We start from the raw sequence: 24,776 nt of genomic DNA, 5'->3' as shown, positions 1-24,776 counted from the left end.
ACCACGAGGTGGCGGTAAAGCTTGACTCAACCCGAGTGAGCGTAGACGTCGATCGTTTAAATGGTCTTTGTTTTGGGAGGACTACCAGCCCCCACGTCTGCTTATTTGAAAATTACAGAACAAAATGTATGACAGGTACGTTAGTTTGATCATATGGCTTCATGTTTCGTTAATGAGTCGCTCTCTTCCGGGTTCCTCACCGTTGCGTTTTGTTGTTAGCTCACTGTTGAGTTAAAGCCTCCAGCTTCCTGTCTTCTTTGTGCCTGCGGTGTCTGTTAACGTGCTCAAATATCCACACAGTTCGTGTTTACTACTGTTTACATGAACGAACGCGGCAGGTCAGTAAATGTTCATCCATTCAAACAAGTCGACAGTTAAGATGGAGGAAAACCAGTTCACATCACTGACGGTTCCCTCGGATTATTTTCAGCAGTGGTGAGTTGGTGTTGGAGGTGCAGGCAGGTCCTGGGTCTTCATTGTCATGCATGAGGTGGACAATTTAAAAATCATCTGACACGATACCATACACACCCCTACACTTTATATCCAGGTTTGTAGCTAGTGATGGTACATTAATGAATGGTAATTCGATATTCCTATAAATAGAGGCTCCTGGTGTAGGACTAATATCCTAAATCTGAGGTATGCTGAGTTATTATTCTATTATTGTGTCATGCACTTTAGGCAGGACACATGTTTACAATACACCAATGTTTACTGGGAGGGGGAAATGGAAATAATGACAATAATAATCATTTACATTTTGATTAATGATTAATTTAGGTGATTTTTCAAGCAAAGAAGCCAAATGTTGGCTGGTTTATTTGTGGTAAAACCTAGTTAAAGAGACTGAAAGAATGTATAGAAGTGATTAATAAAAGTGATCTTTAGTCGCAGCGGAAATATCCTGCAGCTGCCTTGCAGCATGTAAAGGGAAGCAAACATTCCACCATCACATGCTACAGGCTTTATAAATCCACGTGCACTCTATCTATTTGTCAACTGTAGTATGGACACAGCCGTAAGAGAAACTCTGTTTGACTTGTAGTTGAATTCACATCAGTCACAATCATGCAAGTCCTATTAATTGTTTGTATGTCTTCACTCCGTTCCAGACAAATTTTTACATGTAGTCAATGTGGAGTGTTAAAATAGTTTAACAAAAATGTGTGGCTGTAACAAATACATGTTTGAGCTAAATATACTCAGAAAATAGCAAATAATGTCAATAAAAGTGTAATGAATGACATTCAGAGAAAGCAAACCTGTTTACATCAGCGCATGTATGTTTGTAAGTATTGTGCCTTGTTTGCCTCACTCACATTTTCATGCACTGCATCAAACACCAGACGTAACTTTTTTTTCTTGTTGTGTCCAGGTCAGTGTTATTTTCTGTTGTTGCTCACCCTTCTCCCCTTTCTCTCCGTAACCCTCTTCCTCCTTTTTGTCCACTCCTCTTCTCTCATGCACCCTCTCCTTTTCCAGGTACCAGTCCAGCCAGCAGCACCCTGAGGCGCAGCATGTGATGCCCTATCACAACATGGGCTATCACACAGAAGGTCCCAGAGATGAGCTCGTCATGGCTGAACTATCTGTCCATCGGGAGCAGCCTCATTATCAGGAACCTTTTTACCAGAACTACCCTGCAGCCCCAAATCACTACCAGGAGCAGATGTACAATGTCAGGGAGCAGCAGCAACACCTCGGCGCCCAGCATCACTCTCAGCATCATCATGTAATACAGCAGCAGGAGCAGCAGAGTGTCCAGCACCAGCCTCAGCCGGCTGGGCCACCTCAAGGTATACAAGATGTTTAAAAGCAAATACATTTTCCCTCAGAACACAAACTGACTATAAGCTGCAGTCATTCCCTTTCAGCCATCTTTATATAAGTTAATAGTGTAGCCATAACATGTTTGTAGACAAACAAACTACAAAATGCCAGCTAGCATCTTTCAGTTTTTTTTATTTTCTGTGTCATATTTCCCACCTCACTCCTCTTGTTTGTCGCAGTTGTGACACCAGTGAAGAAAAAGAGAGGCCGGCCTCCAAAGCAGCAGGCGGAGGATGGCGAGACACAGGAGGAGGAGGATGAGGCCGAAGCAGCCAAGAAGGCCAAGAGGGCTCTCAACCGCTTCAACGGCATGACAGTGGCTGAGGTCATGGCCAAAACCCTGCCTGACGTTATTACCTACAATCTTGACATTCTGATAGTGAGTTATTTAATGGGGCGCCTATTGAAAATGCATTTGTTTATATGAATAATTGTTGGGTTGTTGGGTTAATGTTGTTTGTTACAATTATACGAGGAAAACCTCCAAATTTAAAACCACTCTACACATAATCAACACGTAATGTGGACACATACAACTGTAGGTTGTAGTTTTTAGGTATATTGCCATAGTAACACCTTCATGTTTCTCCTCAGATTGGAATCAACCCAGGACTTATGTCAGCCTACAAAGGACACCACTACCCAAACCCAGGAAACCATTTCTGTATGTTGAAATTCAATTTCATTACTGACTACAGGGAGTATATGCCAGTATTCACTTTGAACTGCTTCTACCCTGTTTGACCTTGTCGTGGTGGGTTCATCAATGTTAACAGGTACCAAAGCTTCCAGTGACCTAACGTAATGATATGAAACATTTGAACTTTGTAATGTTCAACCCAGCCGTGTTTGTGCAGCCATATAAATGGTGTCTTGGGTTTGAGTTTTTCACTGTGTATAAAATATGTAGCTGCAGTGAATCAGTGGAACAATCAGACAACAGAATATAATGTATATGCTTGACACTTAACAATTTGGAAACAACTTCTTGTTCACATTTAAGCTTTTTAATGAGTCTGAAAATATTTTGGGGCCAATAGTAAATATCTGGATGCAAATTCAAATTTATCATCAGTGAAGGTTTTTTCCCCCCACAGGTTTTCAAAGTGAGACGTCGCTAAGATCAGTGTGAACAAGACTTTCATAAGCTTTTGGGGCAAGATCCTGAATAATATTTGTTATCACACTACTTCTTAAGTATGAAAGGCACAAAACGTTATTTTCTATCAAGATCTTCTGTGTTTATTATCTTAGTCTTTTAAGTCTCTTTATGTGTCGTGCACCGTTTATCGTTATGCTAACCATACTGGTGCTGCACACCTCAGCAGTTCATAGCACATAACATCATTTTACAGAGAAAATATTTACTGATTTGTCATATTTATCATCAGCTCATTACGTCATACTGAAAAACAAACCAAATCATTGTCCAGCTGTGAGTGAAAATGGAGTCGTGCAGATTCAGTACAGCTACAATACCTGAAAGTCTTTCAAAAAACTGGTTAATGTTAATTGTGCTAACACCTTGTATTTGCTCAATATGCTCTTGTGTACAGGGAAATGTTTGTTTCTCTCTGGTCTAACTGACCAGCAGCTCACCTTCATGCATGATGAGAGCTTGCCGGAGACATACAGCATCGGCTTCACCAACATGGTGGAGAGGACCACGCCTGGCAGCAAGGACCTCTCCAGGTCAGGGAGAAAAACACACATTGTGATGTATAGTGTGTAGAAAGGCAGTTTCGATTACAATTAAGAAATCAAACATCACAGTTTGGTCATTAACGTTATAGTCTAATCTAATTCAGTGATTACCATGAAAAAAAAACATTGAAAAGATTTTGTATGGCTCTAACTTTTTTTACAGTAAGGAGATTCGTGAAGGAGGTAGACAGTTACTCGACAAGTTGCAGAAATACAAACCATTAATAGCAGCTTTTAATGGAAAAGGTAAAATTTTGTAACAATGAAATAACTACTTTTCTCAATTTCTGTTCTTATATGGTTTTCTCATAAAGTCATTGAATAAGTTTGATGGAAATGAATATATATATATCTTTTGCAGGTATTTATGAAATCTTTTGCAAAGAAACGTTTGGAGTGAAGGCAAAGAATCTGGAGTTTGGACTGCAGCCCTACAAAATCCCAGAAACTGAAACAGTATGAAGAAACAGTCCTCAAGTAATTCTTAAAATATACTCAACAATTCACACAAGCATTTTCAAAGTATATCTCCTCTCACCAATAGGTGTGCTACTTGATGCCCTCATCAAGTCCGCGCTGTGCCCAGTTTCCCCGAGCACAGGATAAGGTGCATTTCTACATCAAGCTGAAGGAGCTGAGAGACAAGATGAAAGGTTGTGGACCCAAACGAGAGGTGGAAGAAACTCAGTACTCCTTCGATCTGCTGCTAGCCAAAGGTAAACAGTTGCTACAATTCTCTTAAAGCTGAAACACAGGTGTTGTATTCATTTTATTTATGGCCTGTTTGGCTGCAGAGATGAACTTGCTTTTTGGGATTTTCTGAAGCAAAAGCATGACATGTCATTGTTAGTTTGACGGACACGTTGAGATCTGGATTCAAATTTGACTTCCTCTCCAATTTGTTTTGCAGAGGATGCAAAGAAGATGGCAATCAAAGAAGAGCAGGTGGATCCAGAGTATGAAAGCTGTAGTGCTCAACACGACGACGTGAGGCAAAGCAGCAGCGTCTCCAACTAAAACAGGCAGAGGAGAGGAGAAACACTGGCCTCTTTCCCGTAGCACACAGGTAGTGCAGTTACCACATGGTTTTACGTGAATTTAGCTTGAGTATGTGGACATAAATATTTCAGTTGAATATGATAATACAATTGTTGACCTACAAGACACAGGCAACCAGTCCAGGGTGTACCCCGGCTCATGCTGCACCTGTGACCTTTACAGGATAAGTGGTGTACATGATGGATGGATGAATAATGTGACTGTGAAAATGACTGGAAACCATTGTGACAGATTACCAGTGGAGGAGGAAGTATTCAGATCGTTTACTTAATGAGTAGAAATACCATCATTTAATACTCTGTTCTATATCGTGCATCCTTAACTCAAAAAAAAGCATAAAAGTATTTACACTATATATTGAATCATTTTTATTATTAAAGCATTTACATGTTGGTCTATTTTAATGTTGTAGCTAATTGTGGTAGGTCACATTTAACTAAGTGTTTCTACTAGTATATTATAGTAATTTCAATTGATTTAGTGTAAAATAATTCCTCAGAATTGTAATTAAGAACAGTATTTCCGTAAATATTCTTAGTTACATTCAACCACTGTAAATGACTATCTATCTCAAGCAAGTCCTTTTGTTGTTGTTGTTCCACAATACTGACATGAACTGAACCAATGATCATCCAGTAAAAACTGATTTACCAATAACATAAATAATACCATGCTTTGAAATTCTTTTGTGTGTAAATATACAGTTTGCAGCCAATTGCATAAAGCACACTAAAACACTGTCACAATTCTTTTAAAGACCTTTTGTGTGTTTTCTTGAAATGAGATAATATGCTGAGCTATTACCAATGTATTGGTTATGGGCTTATGCATAATTCATTGTTAATGTGATATCTTGCAGAATCACTGCAGCTGGAGATGATCCCTCAACATTTACCAGCCGCATTGGTTGCCCGGTGCGCCAGTAAGAATAAGAAGCCCTCTGATGACACCACGAGAGGAGAGCAGTCACACTGTTTCTGACGCATCGCAATGTGACGCACAATAAAGTGCACAAACAGTTACATTTTCTTACTCCGAAGAAGACTGTGCATGTTTTTGGTGTTTTTTAAAATCACTATTTATTGCATTTTTAAGGTGTGTGTCCAGTGACTTATTTTTGTATTTTGAAAGAATGACATTTTATGATTTATCAGCTGTATAAAATAGGTACTTGTACTCAAGAATTTCTAATCTGTTATTACAGAGTTATTAAATCTCTTCTAATGCTGCCACATGTATCGTGTGATTGTCCAAAGTAAATCATGTGAAGCTGCAACTGATGAAAAACTAACATATCAAAAAGTTTTTTCCACCCAGCAGCCTTGTGTGCAGTACACTGCTGCATACCTTAAACTGAGCATCTAGCTGCGGGGAAAAAACACGGACAAAATTGGAATAACAAATGAATGTTTTCTCAATCAAAGCACACAGTGAGGATATGCACTTTACAAAAGCAGTCACTAACCCACCAGCCACATTCAGTTTCCCATTGAGTAAAGAAACCTCTCAAATGAACTGATAGCATCTACCTCACTCAGTGTTTAATACTCGGTCTGGTCATCTTCTTCTACAATATTACAATTCATCTTTTGACAGACGGAAAAACCCTCTGTTGTGTGACTGTGAGTTATGATTTCCTCTATACTTTCTCATTATATATATATATCTGTTGATGACCTAAGAAATCAATGTTTGTTGCTATGTGTAAAGACCAATTGTTATGTTGAATGCCACGCTTAAGGCCCGATTTAAGCATTGTTCAGATCTAATTTTGCATTGCACACCTATCCTTGACACTGTGGTTGAACACATACAGTGTGTGTGTGTGTGAAGGTAATTTAGGCCTCCAGACACATGCTTAAAATGGAGGAGGCCGCAGATCAGTATTCAAAACTCTGGATGAAAAAAGTCAGTATCACTAGAAGGAATGGAGTATAATCAGGTCCCATTGACTTATCGTGGATAACTTCTTTATAGCATGGTTGCAGTGAAGAAAGGAGAATTGCAAATCAATAAAAATGCAGTATACCACAAATGAGCATCGAAAGCTTTTTTTAATTTGAATGAATTCAAATGATGATCACTATATTTATATTGTGTAGTAATAGTTTTTGGGAGTAAACAGATAACGCAACCCAATTTAAAGAGACGCTGTGAACACTGCGGTGAACCAGCCAATCGAATACAAGCTCACAGAGTTTAAAAGTCGAGCAGCTCATACCAATGATAAAGTAGGTGTACGTGGTTATTTTTGGTTGCCATTTATGAATTAAGTTTGCCTTAAATATATTATATTCGAACATGCATAATTTAAAAAAAGGTTTAAATACCGACCAGTCTTTGATTAGCAGCTTTGAGGCATTAGTTTGGATAGTAGTTAAATGTATTTTCTCTCCTCCCCCCGCGTCTCAGACTTGAGCTCGTCCGGTGTCAAAGTTGACCGGCAGGACTGTCACGTCTTTGTTGCCTCTGTAGCGGCTCCGGTATTGTGAACAGGAGACCGGGCTGGATGGGAAAATAACAGTTAATTGTACAGAGGAAACCCATTTGAACCCTAACCCATAACAGGTACGTTTAATAGCTTCATTACTGCTGAGCCGCGTGTCGTTTGCTTGTGAGGGATATTAGTGGAAGCGAATCAAACAGTTCTTCCATGCTAGGTTAGCTTAGCAGCTAGCTGTTGGCTAACACTAGCTGCACTTGTGGCAGAGATACTGGAGCGATGTAAACGAACCCATCGATAGGATCAGTCCAATAAAGAGACATCGAGGTTAGAGATTAAACGTCTTAAAGGTTTAATCCACCTTCAGTTACCAAAGGTGTGCCTGTTTTCAAATGTTTTCAAATGTTTAAGCTGGTTTTCATCCGGGTTTTGTGTCTGTGAGTGTAGCTATATGAGAAGGGACTATTTAATGTACATACAGGATTTGGTGTTTCATTGAAATGAGTCAGCAACGTTTTTAAAATGTCACCGTCATCTTTGTTGCTTTCTGTCTTATATTTTGTCGTCTGGTGGTTTATGTTTTGTCGCTAACGCCTCAGTCTGTCTGCAATGCCCTGCCACATGCGTTCAGTTTCATGCACTGCCAGAAACCACATGTACATCACCTCAACATTCATATTGATTTATTTGATAAAGTCAAACCACCCCCCAAAAGATGGAAGAAAAGCTGAATGGATCACTGCCTGTTGTGTCCCCGGAGTATCTTCATCAGTGGTGAGTCTTCCTCCTCACCACCGTAGTACAGGAGTCACATGATAGCATCACAACTCTGAATGGCAACGTGTGATGAAAATGAATTGTGAGCATGTGCTCCCAGCTGAACTTTTGTAAAAACCCTCTTACCCCCACAACGTCATTTCGATCGTATACCACATGACTATTTATTTTTGTATAATATTTGTTTGTTGAATGGTGTCATTTAAAGGTCCAGTGTGTACGATTTAGGTGAAAGGGATCTATTGAAAGAAATTTTATATAGAAATAAACTCCTAGTGATGTTTTCACGAATGTGTTTCACCTAAAGTATACAAATTGTTGTTTTATTTACCCTAGAATGGGCCCTTTATATTGAAATACTTTATATTTACTTGGGGGGCGGCCATGTTTCTTGTAGTTGCTCAGACTGGACAAGCTAATTTTATGAAAACTGAAGATTACCACAGGTTCTCTTTCATGTTTGGAGGGGAGGATGAGGTGAGGGGTGTTCAGCTGCCACATGCAACTTCACCACCAAATTCTACACACTGCAACTTTAATTGTGGTGTACTACAGGCTGAACAACAGAGGAGATGTCTCACTATTGGGTCATTCTGTGTCAAATCATCACACTTTAAGGCTGCACCATCACAGATATTAATGAAAATTGTCATGCTGATTCGGTCACATGAGAAACCGATGGAACAGGAATGTTTCGTGCCCCGGATCCCATTTAAGGGGTTTATGAAGTTCAAACTTTTTGTGGGGATTCTCTGACTTTGACTGGCCATATCTCCCTTAGCACAATGCAAGATTCCCTCTCGGCTATACCCGGTCTCCAGCTACAGGTGGACGCATTGTTCACTGTTGCAAATGCACGTGGTAGTCTGAGCCTCTCCATTCACCCAGCTGTACATGCATTTGTTTGTAGAACGTTTGCACAGTCACTGCACTCAACTCAAAGTAGAGCAGTAGCATACAAGTTAAGAAGCTAATACAGCAAGCGAGTAGCCAACGTATCTATTAATGTCTGGACATGAAGCGTTTCATATCCCATCCAATTGTTTGGTTTACTTGCCAACTAAATCTATCGTAATGGATTTACCTGCTTGCGATAAACTAGCGAGTCGACACTGACCAATGTCGAGCAACCAGAACAGTAGACAAAGCAAACTAGCAAAAACTATGACTTACTTGTCCAACAACAACAATGCAAGGTCGTCATCTGTCTTGAACCCTAAACTGCCAATGAGCGAAATATGCTCCGATATTCACTCTTTCGGTTTCCTACTCTGTCACTTTATTGTTTCCTCTGAAAAGGTCCTCTTCAGTTTCTTTGATGGCTCTGCCATGATAAGTAATTTCTTAAAGCTAGCGCCCCCTCTTGGTTGTAGGTCATATTGTTCCAGCACAGTACACCAGAGCTGCAAAGTGCACTTCCAGGCATCCATTCTTTCTGTTTCAAGTTATCGTACAATTAACATGATTTTGAAGCTGTTATTTTACTTATAAACGGCTTAGTGTTCCTTTGATTTAGGTCACAGAGATATGGTTATATTAATTAAAACTCCTTTCCAGCTTCATATTTATCAGTATAAAATAATAGCATAAGTAAAAGTGCTAACATTTGAAGTTTAATTGCAATATATGTATACATACAAAATACCAATTCACCCCTGTTAATGGAGAAAATGTGTGAAATCATAATTTTACAGTTAAACGTTAATTCAATTTATTGCTGAACAATGTTTTAATGTTGAGGTGGTGGTGTGACGGTGCAGCTCAACAGTGTGATGGTTTTTCACAGAATTACCCCATTGCTGGCTGAGAGGTAAAAGTGTGGGGTTTCCCATGTGGTCTGGAAATAAGTTGCTAGTTGTCAGTTTAGTATGTGCACCAAACCTAGACTAAGACCAGAACAGACCTGCAGTGACTTCTAACTTCAGTAAGATTGTAATGATCAGTTTTAAATGAAACCATTTCCGCCTGTAGTTTGGTATGTTGTTGGTATGTTTTTCTATTGTTTTCACCTTCATTGACATTAAGTTCCCTGAACAATTCACTCTGAAATTACTTTTAATAACTTGGACTTAATGATAAGATCAAGTAAAGGAACCAATCCTTTGTGTGGATTCATTGACTCAGTTGTGAAATGTAAACAACATGTCTATGTCATGCTCAGCCAAATGCAGAATTATTTTTTTTTAAGTCAGAGATGGTGCACTTCTAACTTCAGCTCCGACCTCAGAGTAAAATCCAGTGGTGGTTTTGCTTTGTTGTATGTATTATTTCTACATGTGTCTTAAATCTTCTTCTATCACAGGGTTCAGTCTGCTCAGCAGTTCCACGCTCTTCAGGCGCAATATTCGGGCTTCAACCACAACCAACAGTTTCACTACTCGGATACACAGACGGGAGACGCAGCCATGGCCAACATGGCTAATTCAGAGCCCATGATGGATCAACCAGAACCTGCTAGCCTGGCAAAAGGTAGTGTGATAACTCTCAAATAAATCAACCTTATTGTATGCCCGAGCTGGTTGTGTGTCAGGTTGTGTGTTTACACAATGTGTACCTTTATGAAAATAGACAGGTCTACCTTTTGATATCCTCCTTCTCACCACCTCTTGTAGCTCCAGCCAAAAAGAGAGGCAGACCAGCCCAACCCAAGGCACCCAAGCCACCCAAGCCACCGAAAATACCTAAGGCACCAAAGCCGCCTAAAGAACCAAAAGCGCCTAAAGAACCAAAAGCGCCTAAAGCCAAACCCGGCCCTAAGCCAAAGAAGGGCACCGAGGCTCCAGCAGACGGCAAACAGGAGAAGATAGATGAGAGCTTCAAGAAGGTGAAGCGGAAAGTTGACCGCTTCAAGGGAATGACAGAAGAGGAAGTCTTGAAAAGAACTCTACCAGACCTGCTGGATTACAACCTAGACTATGTCATTGTAAGGTTCTTTGTCCATCTGCTTTCCAGCACAATCGAGCTCCGTGCTCTTGGGAATGAATTTGACTTTGCAATCTTCAAAAACATCTGCAATTTTTGCTTTCAGATTGGTATCAATCCAGGGCTGGTGGCAGCTTACATTGGACGTTGGTTTCCTGGCGGGGGAAATCATTTTTGTAAGTTTTGTGACAATTTTTTTGTTTTCTTCTAGGAAAACATTGTCCCTCTTCTGCTCTGGAAGAATGATCAGAGTTTTGTCGTTTCAGGAATTTAGAAAGTCATAAATTATAGTTTTTAAGGGAGCATATTACCTCTGTAAGGCTTTTTAAGTTGGGAATTTTTTTGCAAAGTGGGCGAATGAGGCTCAGGAGGTAGAACAGGTAGTTCACTAACTGATGGTCAGTTGTTCGATGCCTGGCTCCTTAAGTCAATGTGCCAAAGTTTCCTTGGGAAAGACACTGACCCCTAAATTCCACGTGATGGCTTATTTTTTTTACGAGTGAATGTGTGATAGAAAAGCGCAGCATATAGTATGAAAGGGCGAATGAGATCTGTAGTGTAAAACGCCTTGAACAGTTGATAAGATTTGAAATCACTATATAAATAGAGTACATTTGCCATTTTACTAATTGAAAGGTCAGTGGTTTGATCCCCGACTTCTCTAGGCCAAATATCCATGTATACTTGGGCAAGAAAGTTAGGGTTGATTGCAGTGACAGAACATAATTGATAACGATTGTCGTGTGTCTCTGTCAGAGTCTGTTTCCTCCTCCCTCTCCCTCTGACCTGCGCTCACGTTACACTTTAACAATACACATTATCACTGATCAGAAGTTATTAGGAGACATGCAGGACTGATGTTTACCTTGTGTTTGTTTGATTCGCTCTAAGATTTATTAGACACATGTTTAAACCTGCTACACAACACAAGACGTAACGTGAAGCACACAGACAGGACATCAGGGTTAAAGTGACCAGAACGATCCAGAGTCATGATCCAACATCTAATCCTATTAATAACTAAATGCATGTGATTATCAGTTAGTTTGTGAAGAGGGACAGAGACGAACACACACACACACTCACACTCTCTCTCTCCAGCAGACGGTGGTTCTTTTGCAGATTATGACTCAATACTGTGTTTACAGTAAAGGCTATAATCAGAGTTTGTCCTTTTAAGCCTTAGGTGAAGCACACAAGTCTAAACTGTATGAATGTCTAATCAGTGTGGAGAGCACTGACCACTGTCATACACTTACTTTTGTAGTCTGATTTTTTTATTGAAAACTTTATCTTGTAACAGCACAATTGTAATAACAGTTACAGTCATAATACTTTTATACTACTAATTGTATTAACTAATGAAAAAGCAGCCATGTGCAATAATATAGAAAATTGTGGACGTGATAAATTGATTCATTACAGAGATTAACCACTGGTGATATGTTGATTTCAGGGAAGTGCCTGTTTCTGTCCGGATTTACTGAGGAGCTGCTCAACCACAATAGCGACACCAGCCTGCCTGTCAAGTACAAGATGGGCTTCACAAACATGGTGGAGCGGGCAACACCAGGGAGCAAAGACCTCTCAACGTAAATACAAGGCTCAAAGAAATAAAAGGAACACCCAATAGCCACAGGATAACACCATGTCAGTTCAGGGATATCAATCTGTCCATTAAGGAAGCACAAGTGATTGTCAATCATTTCACCTGCTTTGGTGCAGATGTAAGTGACACCAGTTGCAATGGATGAAAGAAGCTAGACAACCCCCACATCAGTGTGGTTTTGAGTCCAGCCCCCAATGGGTTGATGATTTTGGTTTCCATTGACCGTTGTTACGTCTTTTTGTTAGAAACAAAATCAGTAGATTTTCAACTTGTGTGTACATGTAGAACACATCAGTGACACTCCTCATATCTCTCAGCACCAGGTCTAATGTAGCCAGACCAATCTGTACTGAGCACAAATAGTCTGAGTTGGATCAGCAACCAGGAAAGATAATGGCTAACTGTGTAATGTTATCTGAGATCTGTTGTCTTATCGAGAGCTTTACTGTATCTGTATTTTCACCATGTCTTTTATTTTCCTCCCAACAGTAAAGAGTTACGTGAAGGAGGCAAAATTCTCGTAGAGAAGTTGAAGAAATACAAGCCTCTTATTGCTGTTTTCAATGGAAAATGTAAGCACTCATTAAATACAGTGGGGGAAAAAACTACTATACAAATATTCATTTAAGTATATGAAGTGAATATTTTTCTGTTATCTTTTCCTCAGGCATCTATGAAATGTTCTGCAGAGAGATGTATGGTAAAAAACCAAAGAAACTTGACTTTGGTTTGCAACCGCACACGATCCCAGACTGTGAAACGGTGAGAACTTAAAAGCATCTCAACATTCACAGATGTAGATGAAAGTTTGACACTTTAACACATTCACCTCTCAACTGTATGAAACCACTGTGGGTGTTTTTACACCATTATCACACCTTCAGCCACATTTCAAGCTGTGGGAATATTATCTGTTCATCTGAACTCATTAATCAGTATCATTTATCAACATTCTTCTCAGTAAATAACTGGTCACTATTTGATATCAGTCAGATTTCCCATTTGATTGCTAAAAAGTAAGAATCAATGATTCTGTAAATTTCAAGACATCTAAAATATTTGTTCAACATAATGAAACACTAAACAACATTACTGAGCAACATCGACCTCTGCAGCCATGTCTAAGGAACTAAGGGGTTTTCATGTATAGAAACAACAGTCTATCAATCTGTTGACTGTAGTCCTACTCACTAAACTAAAATTCAAATACTGAATGGTGGATATTACCCATTATCCCCAGCTTCAAAAACCAGAAGAGCTTCTGTTGTAATAAATACACCAAATTTGGAATTTTTCTATTTATTTTCTATTTTAAACCTTTGCTCGCTGAATATCCCAGTTAAATGCTGGTTTTTGATGACCTCAGATTCTTAGCTGCAACTATCAGACAAGAACTGACATTCAGGGTGAGGAGTGGGAATGAAAGCGGCATCATTCTCCTTATTCCATGTCAGTGTATCATCAGCCTACTGTTGGAGCTGCTATTTACGTGTTGTGCATAGTGTTGCTTTAACAGCGGTTTCACAGAGGAGAGCTGTGAGTTTAGCAAATGACTTTCAACCTCATCTGAGCAATTTGTTTTACGATATATTCTGCTTTCGAAAAAAAACTTCTACTGACCATTGACTCTCCTACGCAGGCTCTGTATCTGATGCCTTCCTCCAGCGCTCGTTGCGCTCAGTTCCCTCGTGCTCAGGACAAAGTGCACTTCTACATCAAGCTGAGGGAGCTACGCGATCAGCTGAAGGGCGTCAAAAAAAGCACAGAGATTGAGGAGGTTGACTACGCATTTGATCTGAAGCTGGCTAAAGGTAAGCAGCACTGAAACGCCAGGGGTGAATGGGCATGTCTTTGTCCCAAGGCTGTTACCTTTTTCTTTTCTGAAACTTTTTACTAGAAAACTGCATAAAGCTTATTCTTACTTTGAGCATGATAAAATATTAAATTTAAGCATGGAGAGGTACAGCATTATTGGCTTGACAGCGTCTGCGTTTCAGTCAATCGTGATATTAAAACCAAACCATAACTTTGGTTCTTGAATTCAGGCCAGAGCGGGACTGACATGTATTCTCTCTTTTTTCCATCAACAGAGGATGCCAAGAGGTTAGCCATAAAGGAGGAGAACTATGACCCTGGTTATGAAGATGCTTATGGCGGAGCATATGCTGAGAGAGGACCTGAAGAGGGCCCGGCCAAGCCCCAGACCAATGGTCACTGTACTTTCTCAACTGCAGAAAACACAGGTAACAGCAGACAGACACGGCTGGATCTAAGGGGGGGGGGGGGGGAGGGTGCAGCAGACGTGGTTCTGCACCTTTACTAAGTTAATTTGCTATTTGGCTACATTCTGCAGCGTGACCACAGGGGCTTTCATTTAGAAAAATAACCACATCTCAAGTTAAAGTGTTCAAAAGTAGCATTTCTGAAAATGTTACCATTTCTGTGAAAAAAAACAGCTCTGCTAGCAATACATTTTTTTGTCTATTCAAAAACCGGAAGAATAAATAATGAAGAAAAGCATTAAATCCTAATATGAAAAAAGCTGAAACCAATAAAATCTTTTGCCATTTTACTTATAAGAATTAATTAAATGATGCATCGATTGTCAGATTTGGTGTTGATACATTTTTAACTCACCAGTTCAACTCTGCTGTATACAGGATCCAGAACAATTGTGGTAGATGCATTGTGTAATTGTATGGCAAGTTAATGTTTCATGGCGCTGACGGACCCATAAAAACGAACCACCCTACAGATTCTGTCCCACTTCAGGTTGTTTGCTCTCTTTCCTCAGAGGGAGCACAGGAGGCGAGCACATCGCAAATAGCAGTGGGCCAGCTTCCAGACGGACAGTGGATGACCCAGTCCTTCGCTGATCAGATCCCGGACATCGATGGTGGCGTGAAAGACGCCAGCGCATGAGGAGCGATAATGTCCTTGCACTGACATGCAGACACTAGCGCCAACTCAGTCCTTCACCTCTTGTGTCAGGTCTTAGATTTTTATCAATTCTTTATTAGTATCCGAGTGGAGTATACGCTCATAGATGGACTTTTTAGACCTTTTTGCAGGATGTTGTTCCTGCATTTTATTTTCGGTTGTGATCTTGTATACATGTACGATCATCTTCATGGCAGTCGATTTTAAACATGTGAAATCAGGGACTTGACAATGACGCTTGACTGCCATTGGAGAAGGTCACGTATTTAAACATTATTTTGCCTTTCTGTACTGTACTGTAATATACTGCACTGTGGAGCAGTATGTGTAAACATTCACGTCTACTGTTTTGACAGTAGATCAAATTGCAGATGGTTATTTTATAGGCTCGGCAGATCAGTGTGAGCCTGAATGACCCTCTGTGAAATGGGGATTCAGCGAGCATTACTATTTTTACATTCATGGTGAGATGAACTGACCACGATGCAATGTGATCACTCTGTGAAACGAGACTCATCAGGCATGTTTGAGACACCACAGAGTGAACCTCCGACGAGCTTTTCAATGTTACAAAACCCAACCTGGTTTTTATTTGATCCGTTTATTGCTTTAGGAGTTTTAGAATTATGTTTTGTATGTTTACGGAAATGTCATTCACAAGGAATTTTATGAAACATTTGTCCATTAAAATGTCCTGATGATGCTTTTTATAAATTATTGTTTTACCTTTCTTTGTATATGGAATGGAAAACAGATTTTTATTGAGAATATATACAAGAAAAATTCAAGTTTAGCCAAACATAAATAACTTTAAACATAGGTAGGAGAGGTAGATGAACAGGTCTCATCTCAGCCAAACTAGCTGACTTTACCAAATCTCAGTTAATCATTGGGTTTTGATCCAATCTATACTCACTTTGCATAACTAGCATACTTTTAAACACATTCAAAGGGAATCAACGTTTCTGCTCCTCAGATCAATCTTCTCTCAAGGTCAGTCCGTCAGGTAAAGATTTCAGTGCCTCAAAAATTCTCCAGCTGCATAACAGGGATTTGTTACTGTCCTGCTCTTCTACATTGAAAAACAATACACTCTAAAACAAGTTACACCATCAATACAAATTTATTTGTATGGCCCATTTTTACAAATCACAATTTGTCTCAGAGCTTAGCAAGGTGCAACATCCTCTGTCCTTAACAAGAGTAAGAAAAAAACTACCGAAAATCCTTGGAGAGCCACATGTGAGGATCCCCCCTCTCAGGATGGACAGAAGTGCTATAGTTGTGCATGTAACTGAACACTTAACACAAAAAAAAAACAGTATTTACAACATTGAATAGGAGAAACAGTTTGTAACATAGTGGAAAGTGTCAATGTTAAAAGGATTTGTAGATAAGAAAAATATCTGATATAGCTGAAGGCAGCAGCAATGAGAAATGAATTGAGTTACTGTCAGTAATGGTAGAGACAATGTAAAAATCTACATATACAGAAAAATTATTTCTTGGTCGTTAGTTGACCGCACTTGAAATAACTACTTCAATTGGTAGCACGAGATCAGTTAAAATTACAAATTAAAATTAAGTTTATTTACACAGTTTATAACTTTAGATTTAAAGAACTGAACTTAGTTTTATTTTTTTAGGTTGTTAATAATTTAATTTTTTCATTATGGTGTCCCACTTAACACACTTCTAATATCATCCTATATGAATGTTTTAATACAAAATATTGTGAGATGTTATTTTTTAACCTTTCTTTAAAAAAAACATTGGCAGTGAAATGTTGGCAGAAATCACTGGTAACAAAACATTATATATGAAATGATGTCTGGAATGAATTGATTCACCATGTTTAAAATGGGGGTCACTCAAAAGCAAGGTAATCAGGAACTAGCTATTAATGTTACATAAATAATAAGTGACAATGCTTTTTTCTGCCTGGTTTATGGGTGATGAGTATCTACTTCTGTGGTTTAAAGTCACCTTGCCACATTTAGTCAGATTGGATGTTCGAAGGTCAGAAAACATGTGCAAGTGGAGGTGAGGGACAGGAGGTTGAGGTTACTGTTGGGATTACAGAGGGAAGGGATTTGTTGTAAACTTGTGGCTTAATGTTTTTGTCTGCTCCTGTCGGGTGTCAGATCTGAGCTTGAGGACCTGTTCCGACATCGAGACGCACTAGATGAAGACAGAAGCAAGAATAAAAACCAAGCAGGGTGACTGTTCTTGGTCTGACCGTAATCACATTATCTCTATTGGTAGATATAGCAGCAGGAAATGTATTGGTTATTTAGGTGTGTCACGAGATCACATAATTACAGGCAGTACAATTATGTATCTTAATGGTTTCCAGTAGTTAAATGTCTACGTATAGCAGCTACAATTCAGTTAGAGTTCTCCATGCAGGCACAGACCTGTTGTTGTTGTTGTTGTTGTTGTTGTCTCCTTCAGTGCAGAAATCTGTAGCCGACGTCAACAGTCTGTAAATGACTGCACAGCCTGACTGTAGCACACTGTCACGATACAAACAGTTCAAACAAGTTAAGAAATATTGGAGCCAGAAATAAATCCAATCTGAGATATGATTTTTAAGGGGGCTGTTGCGTGTGGCTGCCTGAAACCTTGAAACTTGGAAATACATGCAACTGTAAATCTCTAAAATGGAGAGGATCATAGTGGGCTGTGTTCCTGACGAACCAGTAATCACAACATTTTAATTGTTTTTTTTCCATATTCTGTGGAGAAATGTGCAAGATATACAATGCATGTCTTTTTCCAATGGTTTTGACTAACTTATTAATATAAAAACGTAATGAGGAAATTTGACCAGAAAGACAAACCCTTGTCTTTTCTTTACCTTTTAATGAGTAAGAGGCTCAGCTCGATCAGCAGCATGAGGAAGGTCAGCAGATACAAAACCAACTTGACCGGAAGGAACTCTGTGAGCTGAGACCATGGACCGACACCACCAGGACTCTCCCTGCAGACCTCACGCAGGCCTAACACAAACACACACACACATACACACACAGCACAAATTCATACAAGAGAATTGAAAAATGCAGTTGAAAATTTACTGAGGTAACCAGATTTTTTGGAGAGCACCTGAAATTTCCAACACCACCAGAACCCTACTGTGCTCAGTGAAATACGCCTTGGACACATGCACAGTGGGGCAAAAAAGTATTTAGTCAGCCACCAATTGTGCAAGATCTCCCACTTCAAAAGATGAGAGATGCCTGTAATTTTCATCATAGGTACACTTCAACTATGAGAGACAGAATGGGGGGAAAAAATCCAGGAAATCACATTGTAGGATTTTTAATGAATTAATTGGTAAATTCCTCGGTAAAATAAGTATTTGGTCATCTACAAACAAGCAAGATTTCTGGCTCTCACAGACCTGTAACTTCTTCAAGAGGCTCCTCTGTCCTCCACTCGTTACCTGTATTAATGGCACCTGTTTGAACTCGTTATCAGTATAAAAGACACCTGTCCACAACCTCAAACAGTCACACTCCAACCTCCACTATGGCCAAGACCAAAGAGCTGTCAAAGGACACCAGAAACCAAATTGTAGACCTGCACCAGGCTAGGAAGACTGAATCTGCAATAGGTTAGCAGCTTGGTGTGAAGAAATCAACTGTGGGAGCAATTATTAGAAAATGGAAGACATACAAGACCACTGATAATCTCCCTCGATCTGGGGATCCACGCAAGATCTCACCCCGGGGGGTCAAAGTGATCACAAGAATGGTGAACAAAGACCCAGAACCACACAGGTGGACCTAGTGAATGACCTGCAGAGAGACCAAAGTAACAAAGGCTTCCATCAGTAACACACTATGCCGCCAGGGACTCAAATCCTGCAGTGCCAGACGTGTCCCCCTGCTTAAGCCAGTACATGTCCAGGCCCGTCTGAAGTTTGCTAGAGAGCATTTGGATGATGGGAGAATGTCATATGGTCAGATGAAACCAAAATAGAACTTTTTGGTAAAAACTCAACTCGTCGTGTTTGGTGGACAAAGAATGCAGAGTTGCATCCAAAGAACACCATACTTACTGTGAAGCATGGGGGTGGAAACATCATGCTTTGGGGCTGTTTTTCTGCAAGGGGACCAGGACGACTGATCCGTGTAAAGGAACGAATGAATGGGGCCATGTATCGTGAGATTTTTAGTGAAAACCTCCTTCCATCAGCAAGGGCATTGAAGATGAAACGTGGCTGGGTCTTTCAGCATGACAATGATCCCAAACACACCGCCCGGGCAACGAAGGAGTGGCTTCGTAAAAACCATTTCAAGGTCCTGGAGTGGCCTAGCCAGTCTCCAGATCTCAACCCCATAGAAAATCTGTGGAGGGAGTTGAAAGTCCGTGTGGCCCAGCGACAGCCCCAAAACATCACTGCTCTAGAGGAGATCTGCATGGAGGAATGGGCCAAAATACCAGCAACAGTGTGTGAAAAGCTTGTGAAGACTTACAGAAAACGTTTGACCTCTGTCATTGCCAACAAAGGGTATATAACAAAGTATTGAGATGAACTTTTGTTATTGACCAAATACCTATTTTCCTACATAATTTGCAAATAAATTCTTTAAAAATTAGACAGTGATTTTCTGGATTTTTTTTTTTCTTATTTTGTCTCTCATAGTTGAGGTATGATGAAAATTACAGGCCTCTCATCTTTTTAAGTGGGAGAACATGCACAATTGGTGGCTGACTAAATACTTTTTTGCTCCACTGTACCTCCAACAATGTTTTTCCCCCTGCCTGTTGTAGCAGCATTACACAAACTATTGGATGGATTACCAAAAAAGTGGAAGGATTTGGTTAGAGAAGAACCAATTCCATTTTTGTCTGGATCTTGACCAGCATTATTTAAATTTCTTTAACATCTTCAACATAATGAGATAGGACCTTTTTTAAATATTTTCTTAGTCCCAGGAAAAATACTTGGATCTTGATGAAGCACAATCTGGCATATTGAGGGAACTGAATTGAAGGGACTGTGGGGCCTTGGTGAAGGTATCTTGGAAGGAGAAGGATCCAACCGGCCGCCCCAGTCTAATCTGTGTCATTTACTTTTCTTGATGTCATCCGGGAGATTCTCTATGACTTTCTGGTCAAGCCAGTGATCCTCCTCTGGTGCAGGATTCAACCCGTTCAGCTGAGTCTTCTCGGACTCGTCCGCTTGAGCCAATTTCTTCCACAACTCACAACAAGTAGGTTTGACTGTGTCGATGTCTGACACCAAGCTGCAGGGAAGACATTGTGTCCCGAGCAGATCTGTAAGAGACAGCTGATTAGTATCATGTTTTTATTTGTTACTATGTGTGTGATGAAAGTGACGAGTAGATCTCACCTTTTTCTCTCAAGAAACGAAGAGCATCCATGTAGCCGTTGTGACAGATCTCTGCCAGTTTCTGTTAAGAACAAACGTTAGTGATGAACAAATCTTTGCTATTCTTTTGCAGCAGTGAACCTCCTAATGCATTCAAAAGGACCCTGAATGTAAACCAACCTCTAGTCTTGGAGGTAGGAAGGATGTACAGATGCGGTGCACGTTGCCAGTGTTGATCTGGATGCTGACGTTGCCGTAGTGCACATCGAAGAAGTTGAAAGTTCCCTCCCTGGGGCAGATGTCGCTCTCGCCAGAGAACGGGGCCACGGTGATGGTGTTTCTGTTCTCGAACAGGGGCATGTTGTTGCTCAGGGCTCCGTCCATGTAGTACTGAGAGGAGAGGGAGCAGACTGACTGAACTTGTCTATCTCAGGTGACCAGACACACTCAAAGCTTGAAAATAATATAAGATTTTCACTCAGCTTTCAAATGAAACAGTTCAGCTTTAAGCAAACTAAATGTCCTGTTCTGTATATAGTGTCTTTGGCTTTCCAGTCAGGGACAGTGAAGGTCATATATACTCAATAACAGATCACTACACAATTATAAATTCACACAGAAAATATGGTATTCAATTCAATTATTTCTTAATTAATACATTTATATATAGCCTGTCCTATGTACACTGTGTGTATAGGATATGTATAGCCCCTCTAGTGCTTTTAAATTCACAACAGTGACAAACCATGTGGAGGCTTTCAATTGTTACCTGGTGGACACCAAAGAGAGTGAGGGAAACAGCCATGGGGCTCAATTCACATGCATAGATAGTGGAGGCTGTGATAAGGGGAGTCAAGGAGGGAGGTTCGGGGGATCGTCCAGTTTCACAGAGGAAGAACCATAGAGAGTCGAACTCAGCCCTCACAATGCAATTTTTACTTGAGAATTGATGCCACCAAAAAAGAGCAACATACCTCACAAAGGACAAAATGATGGTTGCTTGAGCACCACCTGGTGTCTATCTGAGGCACGTGCCTGCTTCCAGCTCTTTGGTTCTGAGTCGCACCAAATATTTGTGTGAATTAAAATTACAAAAAGATTTATCATAGCATGTAAAAAGCATTTCCCAGTAAAACCCCAGAGTTGTATGATGATCAAGTCAACAAACACATTGATTTATCAATTATACAACAGGTGCAGCCAATGTATTTACCTCTTTTTTCCATTCTCTATTTCTATTCATAGGATTCGAACATTGCATTGCTGTTTTTTAAATAAAGAACACTGTTGTGTAACCATTTAGCTAATCCTAAAGAATCTGTCAACTGGAGTTATCAGGGACAATACAGGAAAATGCAGTGGAAGGAAACGAGTAAAAAGTGTTTCTACTTACCACTCCACGGTATGAAGGTGGAGTGAAACCACAGTAAACAGGGAAAAAGCAGCTGCACATGAGAACCTGCAAAGAGAGACAGTACAGGTCTAAACTTCAGAACTCAAGAACGTCAGAGACATTTTTGCTGAAATAGAATCAGAGCATATGTTGTCAAACCAAACCAGTGTTTTTCTCTGCTCCATTGCACCTGAATGAGTTCTTCTCTGCTCTCGAATTCTGACACCAAAACGTTCTTCCCATCAGCCAGTCGGGTGAGGGACACGCAGAGCTTCCCCGAGGCCCGACGGTGAGCGTCCTCTGGGAGCTTCTCCATCAGGGACTCCTGCACCCTCCGCAGCAGACTGAAGGTCGGGTGGAAAACGCCCAGTGTTTGTTGTCTGGCCTCTTTCGCCATCGACATCACATGGACACAGAATTGTTCTGTGGAGGGAAAATGTGGCAAAGTCTGAGTCTCAGTCTGAGGAGTGATCGTGTTGAATGGAGGAGAAGAAATCAGAGAAAGCAGAAATCTCAGAGATTTAAGAAAGATACATCTTTTAGGAGAGACACAGAAAAAAAGCAATTGATGCGTGTCTTTATCGAGGCTTCGTTTTGATGTTGACAGCACTTTTATGATTTTTTTATTGTTGTTTTATTGTATATGTTCCTACCTTTTTTCTTTTATTTGTTTGTACGGGTTACTGACCTTCAAAAATATCAGGCACTGAACAACCTCCGTAACCCGGACAAGGTCAGGTCCTTGAAGAAGGCCTGGTCGATTCTGGCTGATCCCAGTCACCCCCTGTTTTTTGAGTTCACACTGTTTCTGTCAGGCCACGGATACTTCTTACCTTGACAAACAGACGTAGGAACTCATTTGTCCCTGCTGTCACTAGCCCTTTAAGTACTCTAACATGAGTGTATCAAGTATTTATTGTGTATTTTATGTTTTTATCTTTTATTTATGTCCACTGGTTGCGTGATTGCTCTGCTGGCTGTACAACAAATTGCCCCTCTGGGTCAATAAAGATACCTAGACCTAGATCAAGAAGAGAAGAAGAGTTCAGCGATGTAGTGGTCAGATAAACATGAGAGGGAGGGTAGAGTTGTATTTGTAATTGTTGTTTGATTTTATGGTTAGGACATGGTTCGAACTTACTAAACTAATTATCCAAGAACGATTAGTAATTCAGCAAATTCAGCAAAATCTTTTTCTTTTTAATTCCATTGCTACTTCTATGTATTGAAGAGAGAGAAACCGAATCCCTGACTCATTGGCAGAAGCTGCAATAATCACACTGAGGATTTGATCTGATATTGCTGTGAGTCCATTTTATTATTTGAACTTTCAAATTTAAAGCTGTAGCTACATTATTAACATGAACGTTGTAAAAATATAAATTTTGTATTTTCCCCTTTGTGTGATGTTATTTTGTGTTTGTTATGATATTATTGTGTGTGTTCAGTGAGTGAATGGTAGAGGGGAGATGGGTGTTTGTCCCTCGTTGGCCTCCCTTGCCTTTGACCCCATGTGACATCTGGACTTTGGCCTCACTATTGACTGTGTGTGTGTGTCAATGAACTTGCCAAATACATTGTTTACTCCAAGTATCCATCACATCACTTGCTCTCAGATAACATGTCCTTGACCTTTCTCCATCACCTCTTTGAACCTCAATTACTACAGTAGGACGAACTTGTATGCACACCGTAAGTGAAAAAAAAAAAGATTTACCTGTTCTCTATACATATTATAAATCCTAAGTGTATCCATACTGTCACTATAAACTCTAAAGACAGATCTCTTCCGACTACACCTTGGTTTAGAAGATGATGTCTAATAAACCAACCTCTACTCTAGTGTTTATATATATAAAAGTTTACTCGCACTTATATGTAGCACTTGTAGTTTGTCTTTCTTGAAGCAAATTGTACTTACTTGCTTCTTGCTGTTCTGGGTTTGTACCCTCATGGTTGAATGCACTTATAGAAAGTTACTTTGGATAAAAGTGTCAGCTAAATGAAATGTAATGTAATGAATGAAAGGCGAAGGAATATACCAATTACTTACTTGGTGTCTGACTTATTTTAGAAATGTGTGTGAAATGTGTGGGAAATGACTTGATGGTTTTAAATAGACATACAATATTTTTGAACAGCCAGTTTCTACACGATAGATCGTAACAGCAGCAATCTTAATTCGACACATACAGAAGCTGGATCGTTTACATTACACGACGAGCTAGGACTGGGACTCACCAATTGGAATCCCAACAGTCAGAGCTACGGCGACGAGGCAACCAGACGAAGCTCCACAGATTTTGGAAGCACCATGAATAAGCCAGGGTACCCGCTCCAGGATACAGCTGGAGGCTCCCAGGTGGTAAACACTCCTGAAGCCACAACCTGCGAACGAGAGGTTCCACTCCTCATCCCAGCCGAGCGTGTTCTCTGAGGCCTCCATTCACATAACCAGGGAGATGGAGTGGAACGTCAGAAGTGCATCTCCTAATCCGGCATGCTGTTTGACCCGCCTGGAGTTCAACTGGTGCATTTGGTTTCACACATGTTATTTGTTGTCTTATCTGCACTCCATACAGATGAGAAGTGGGCAGGGTGTCAGTAGGCTACGGCACGGGAGGGGGGGGGTTGCGCAGCTTACGAAACTCGGCCGTCACGTGTTTCATAATAGTAAACAAGCTGGGAAAACTGCACACACACACACTGATTACAGTCAGGGAAGCTGCAGGACACGTGGTATAGTGATCAT

The 24,776-nt window shown here is 40.2% G+C and overlaps 3 protein-coding genes across 6 annotated transcripts; 2 read left to right on the top strand and 1 right to left on the bottom strand.

Moving 5' to 3' along the window:
• Positions 1–56: 56 nt before the first annotated feature.
• On the top strand, positions 57–6,612 carry tdg.2 (thymine DNA glycosylase, tandem duplicate 2). Of its 2 annotated transcripts, none has more exons than XM_061076432.1 (10): positions 57–135; positions 1,486–1,799; positions 2,013–2,212; positions 2,428–2,497; positions 3,390–3,525; positions 3,701–3,783; positions 3,899–3,993; positions 4,082–4,253; positions 4,448–4,603; positions 5,456–6,612. In XM_061076432.1, the coding sequence occupies exons 1-9, from the start codon at positions 125–127 to the stop codon at positions 4,552–4,554; spliced, it is 1,188 nt and encodes a 395-aa protein (XP_060932415.1). In that variant the 5' UTR covers positions 57–124; the 3' UTR covers positions 4,555–4,603; positions 5,456–6,612. The 2 variants fall into 2 exon arrangements, with proteins under 2 accessions (XP_060932415.1, XP_060932414.1); XM_061076431.1 differs by having other exon boundaries at positions 57–435.
• Positions 6,613–7,074: 462 nt separating this feature from the next.
• Positions 7,075–15,980, top strand: tdg.1 (thymine DNA glycosylase, tandem duplicate 1). Of its 2 annotated transcripts, XM_061076298.1 has the most exons (11): positions 7,075–7,164; positions 7,736–7,813; positions 10,119–10,285; positions 10,429–10,739; positions 10,845–10,914; positions 12,195–12,330; positions 12,837–12,919; positions 13,015–13,109; positions 13,987–14,158; positions 14,438–14,590; positions 15,142–15,980. In XM_061076298.1, exons 2-11 carry the CDS (start codon positions 7,755–7,757, stop codon positions 15,267–15,269), a joined length of 1,374 nt encoding a protein of 457 aa, XP_060932281.1. In that variant the 5' UTR covers positions 7,075–7,164; positions 7,736–7,754; the 3' UTR covers positions 15,270–15,980. The 2 variants fall into 2 exon arrangements, with proteins under 2 accessions (XP_060932281.1, XP_060932282.1); XM_061076299.1 differs by lacking the exon at positions 7,736–7,813.
• A 411-nt stretch (positions 15,981–16,391) lies between these two features.
• LOC133008917 (patatin-like phospholipase domain-containing protein 2) lies at positions 16,392–24,592 on the bottom strand. Of its 2 annotated transcripts, none has more exons than XM_061076296.1 (9): positions 24,266–24,592; positions 22,215–22,447; positions 22,025–22,090; positions 20,812–21,021; positions 20,653–20,713; positions 20,373–20,576; positions 18,148–18,289; positions 17,705–17,803; positions 16,392–17,468 (listed from the first exon to the last, which is right to left on the bottom strand). In XM_061076296.1, the coding sequence occupies exons 1-9, from the start codon at positions 24,468–24,470 to the stop codon at positions 17,399–17,401; spliced, it is 1,290 nt and encodes a 429-aa protein (XP_060932279.1). In that variant the 5' UTR covers positions 24,471–24,592; the 3' UTR covers positions 16,392–17,398. The 2 variants fall into 2 exon arrangements, with proteins under 2 accessions (XP_060932279.1, XP_060932280.1); XM_061076297.1 differs by having other exon boundaries at positions 16,392–16,588.
• Positions 24,593–24,776: the final 184 nt, after the last annotated feature.

The sequence above is a fragment of the Limanda limanda genome, chromosome 8, assembly GCF_963576545.1.
Source record: "Limanda limanda chromosome 8, fLimLim1.1, whole genome shotgun sequence".
In the NCBI taxonomy this organism is placed as follows: Eukaryota; Metazoa; Chordata; class Actinopteri; order Pleuronectiformes; family Pleuronectidae; genus Limanda; species Limanda limanda.
This window is presented reverse-complemented; position numbering and strand designations above follow the sequence as displayed.

Coding starts and splice junctions, on each gene's coding strand:
- tdg.2 (XM_061076431.1), top strand. CDS start 347: ATGTTCATCCATTCAAACAAGTCGACAGTTAAGATGGAGGAAAACCAG. Junction 2,213..2,427: donor ACAATCTTGACATTCTGATA/GTGAGTTATTTA, acceptor GTTTCTCCTCAG/ATTGGAATCAACCCAGGACT. Junction 3,784..3,898: donor AGCAGCTTTTAATGGAAAAG/GTAAAATTTTGT, acceptor TATCTTTTGCAG/GTATTTATGAAATCTTTTGC.
- tdg.1 (XM_061076298.1), top strand. CDS start 7,755: ATGGAAGAAAAGCTGAATGGATCACTGCCTGTTGTGTCCCCGGAGTAT. Junction 10,740..10,844: donor ACAACCTAGACTATGTCATT/GTAAGGTTCTTT, acceptor TTTTGCTTTCAG/ATTGGTATCAATCCAGGGCT. Junction 14,591..15,141: donor CTCAACTGCAGAAAACACAG/GTAACAGCAGAC, acceptor CTCTTTCCTCAG/AGGGAGCACAGGAGGCGAGC.
- LOC133008917 (XM_061076296.1), bottom strand. CDS start 24,470: ATGGAGGCCTCAGAGAACACGCTCGGCTGGGATGAGGAGTGGAACCTC. Junction 21,022..22,024: donor CACCTTCATACCGTGGAGTG/GTAAGTAGAAAC, acceptor CTCTCCTCTCAG/TACTACATGGACGGAGCCCT. Junction 20,577..20,652: donor TCGTTTCTTGAGAGAAAAAG/GTGAGATCTACT, acceptor TGTCTCTTACAG/ATCTGCTCGGGACACAATGT.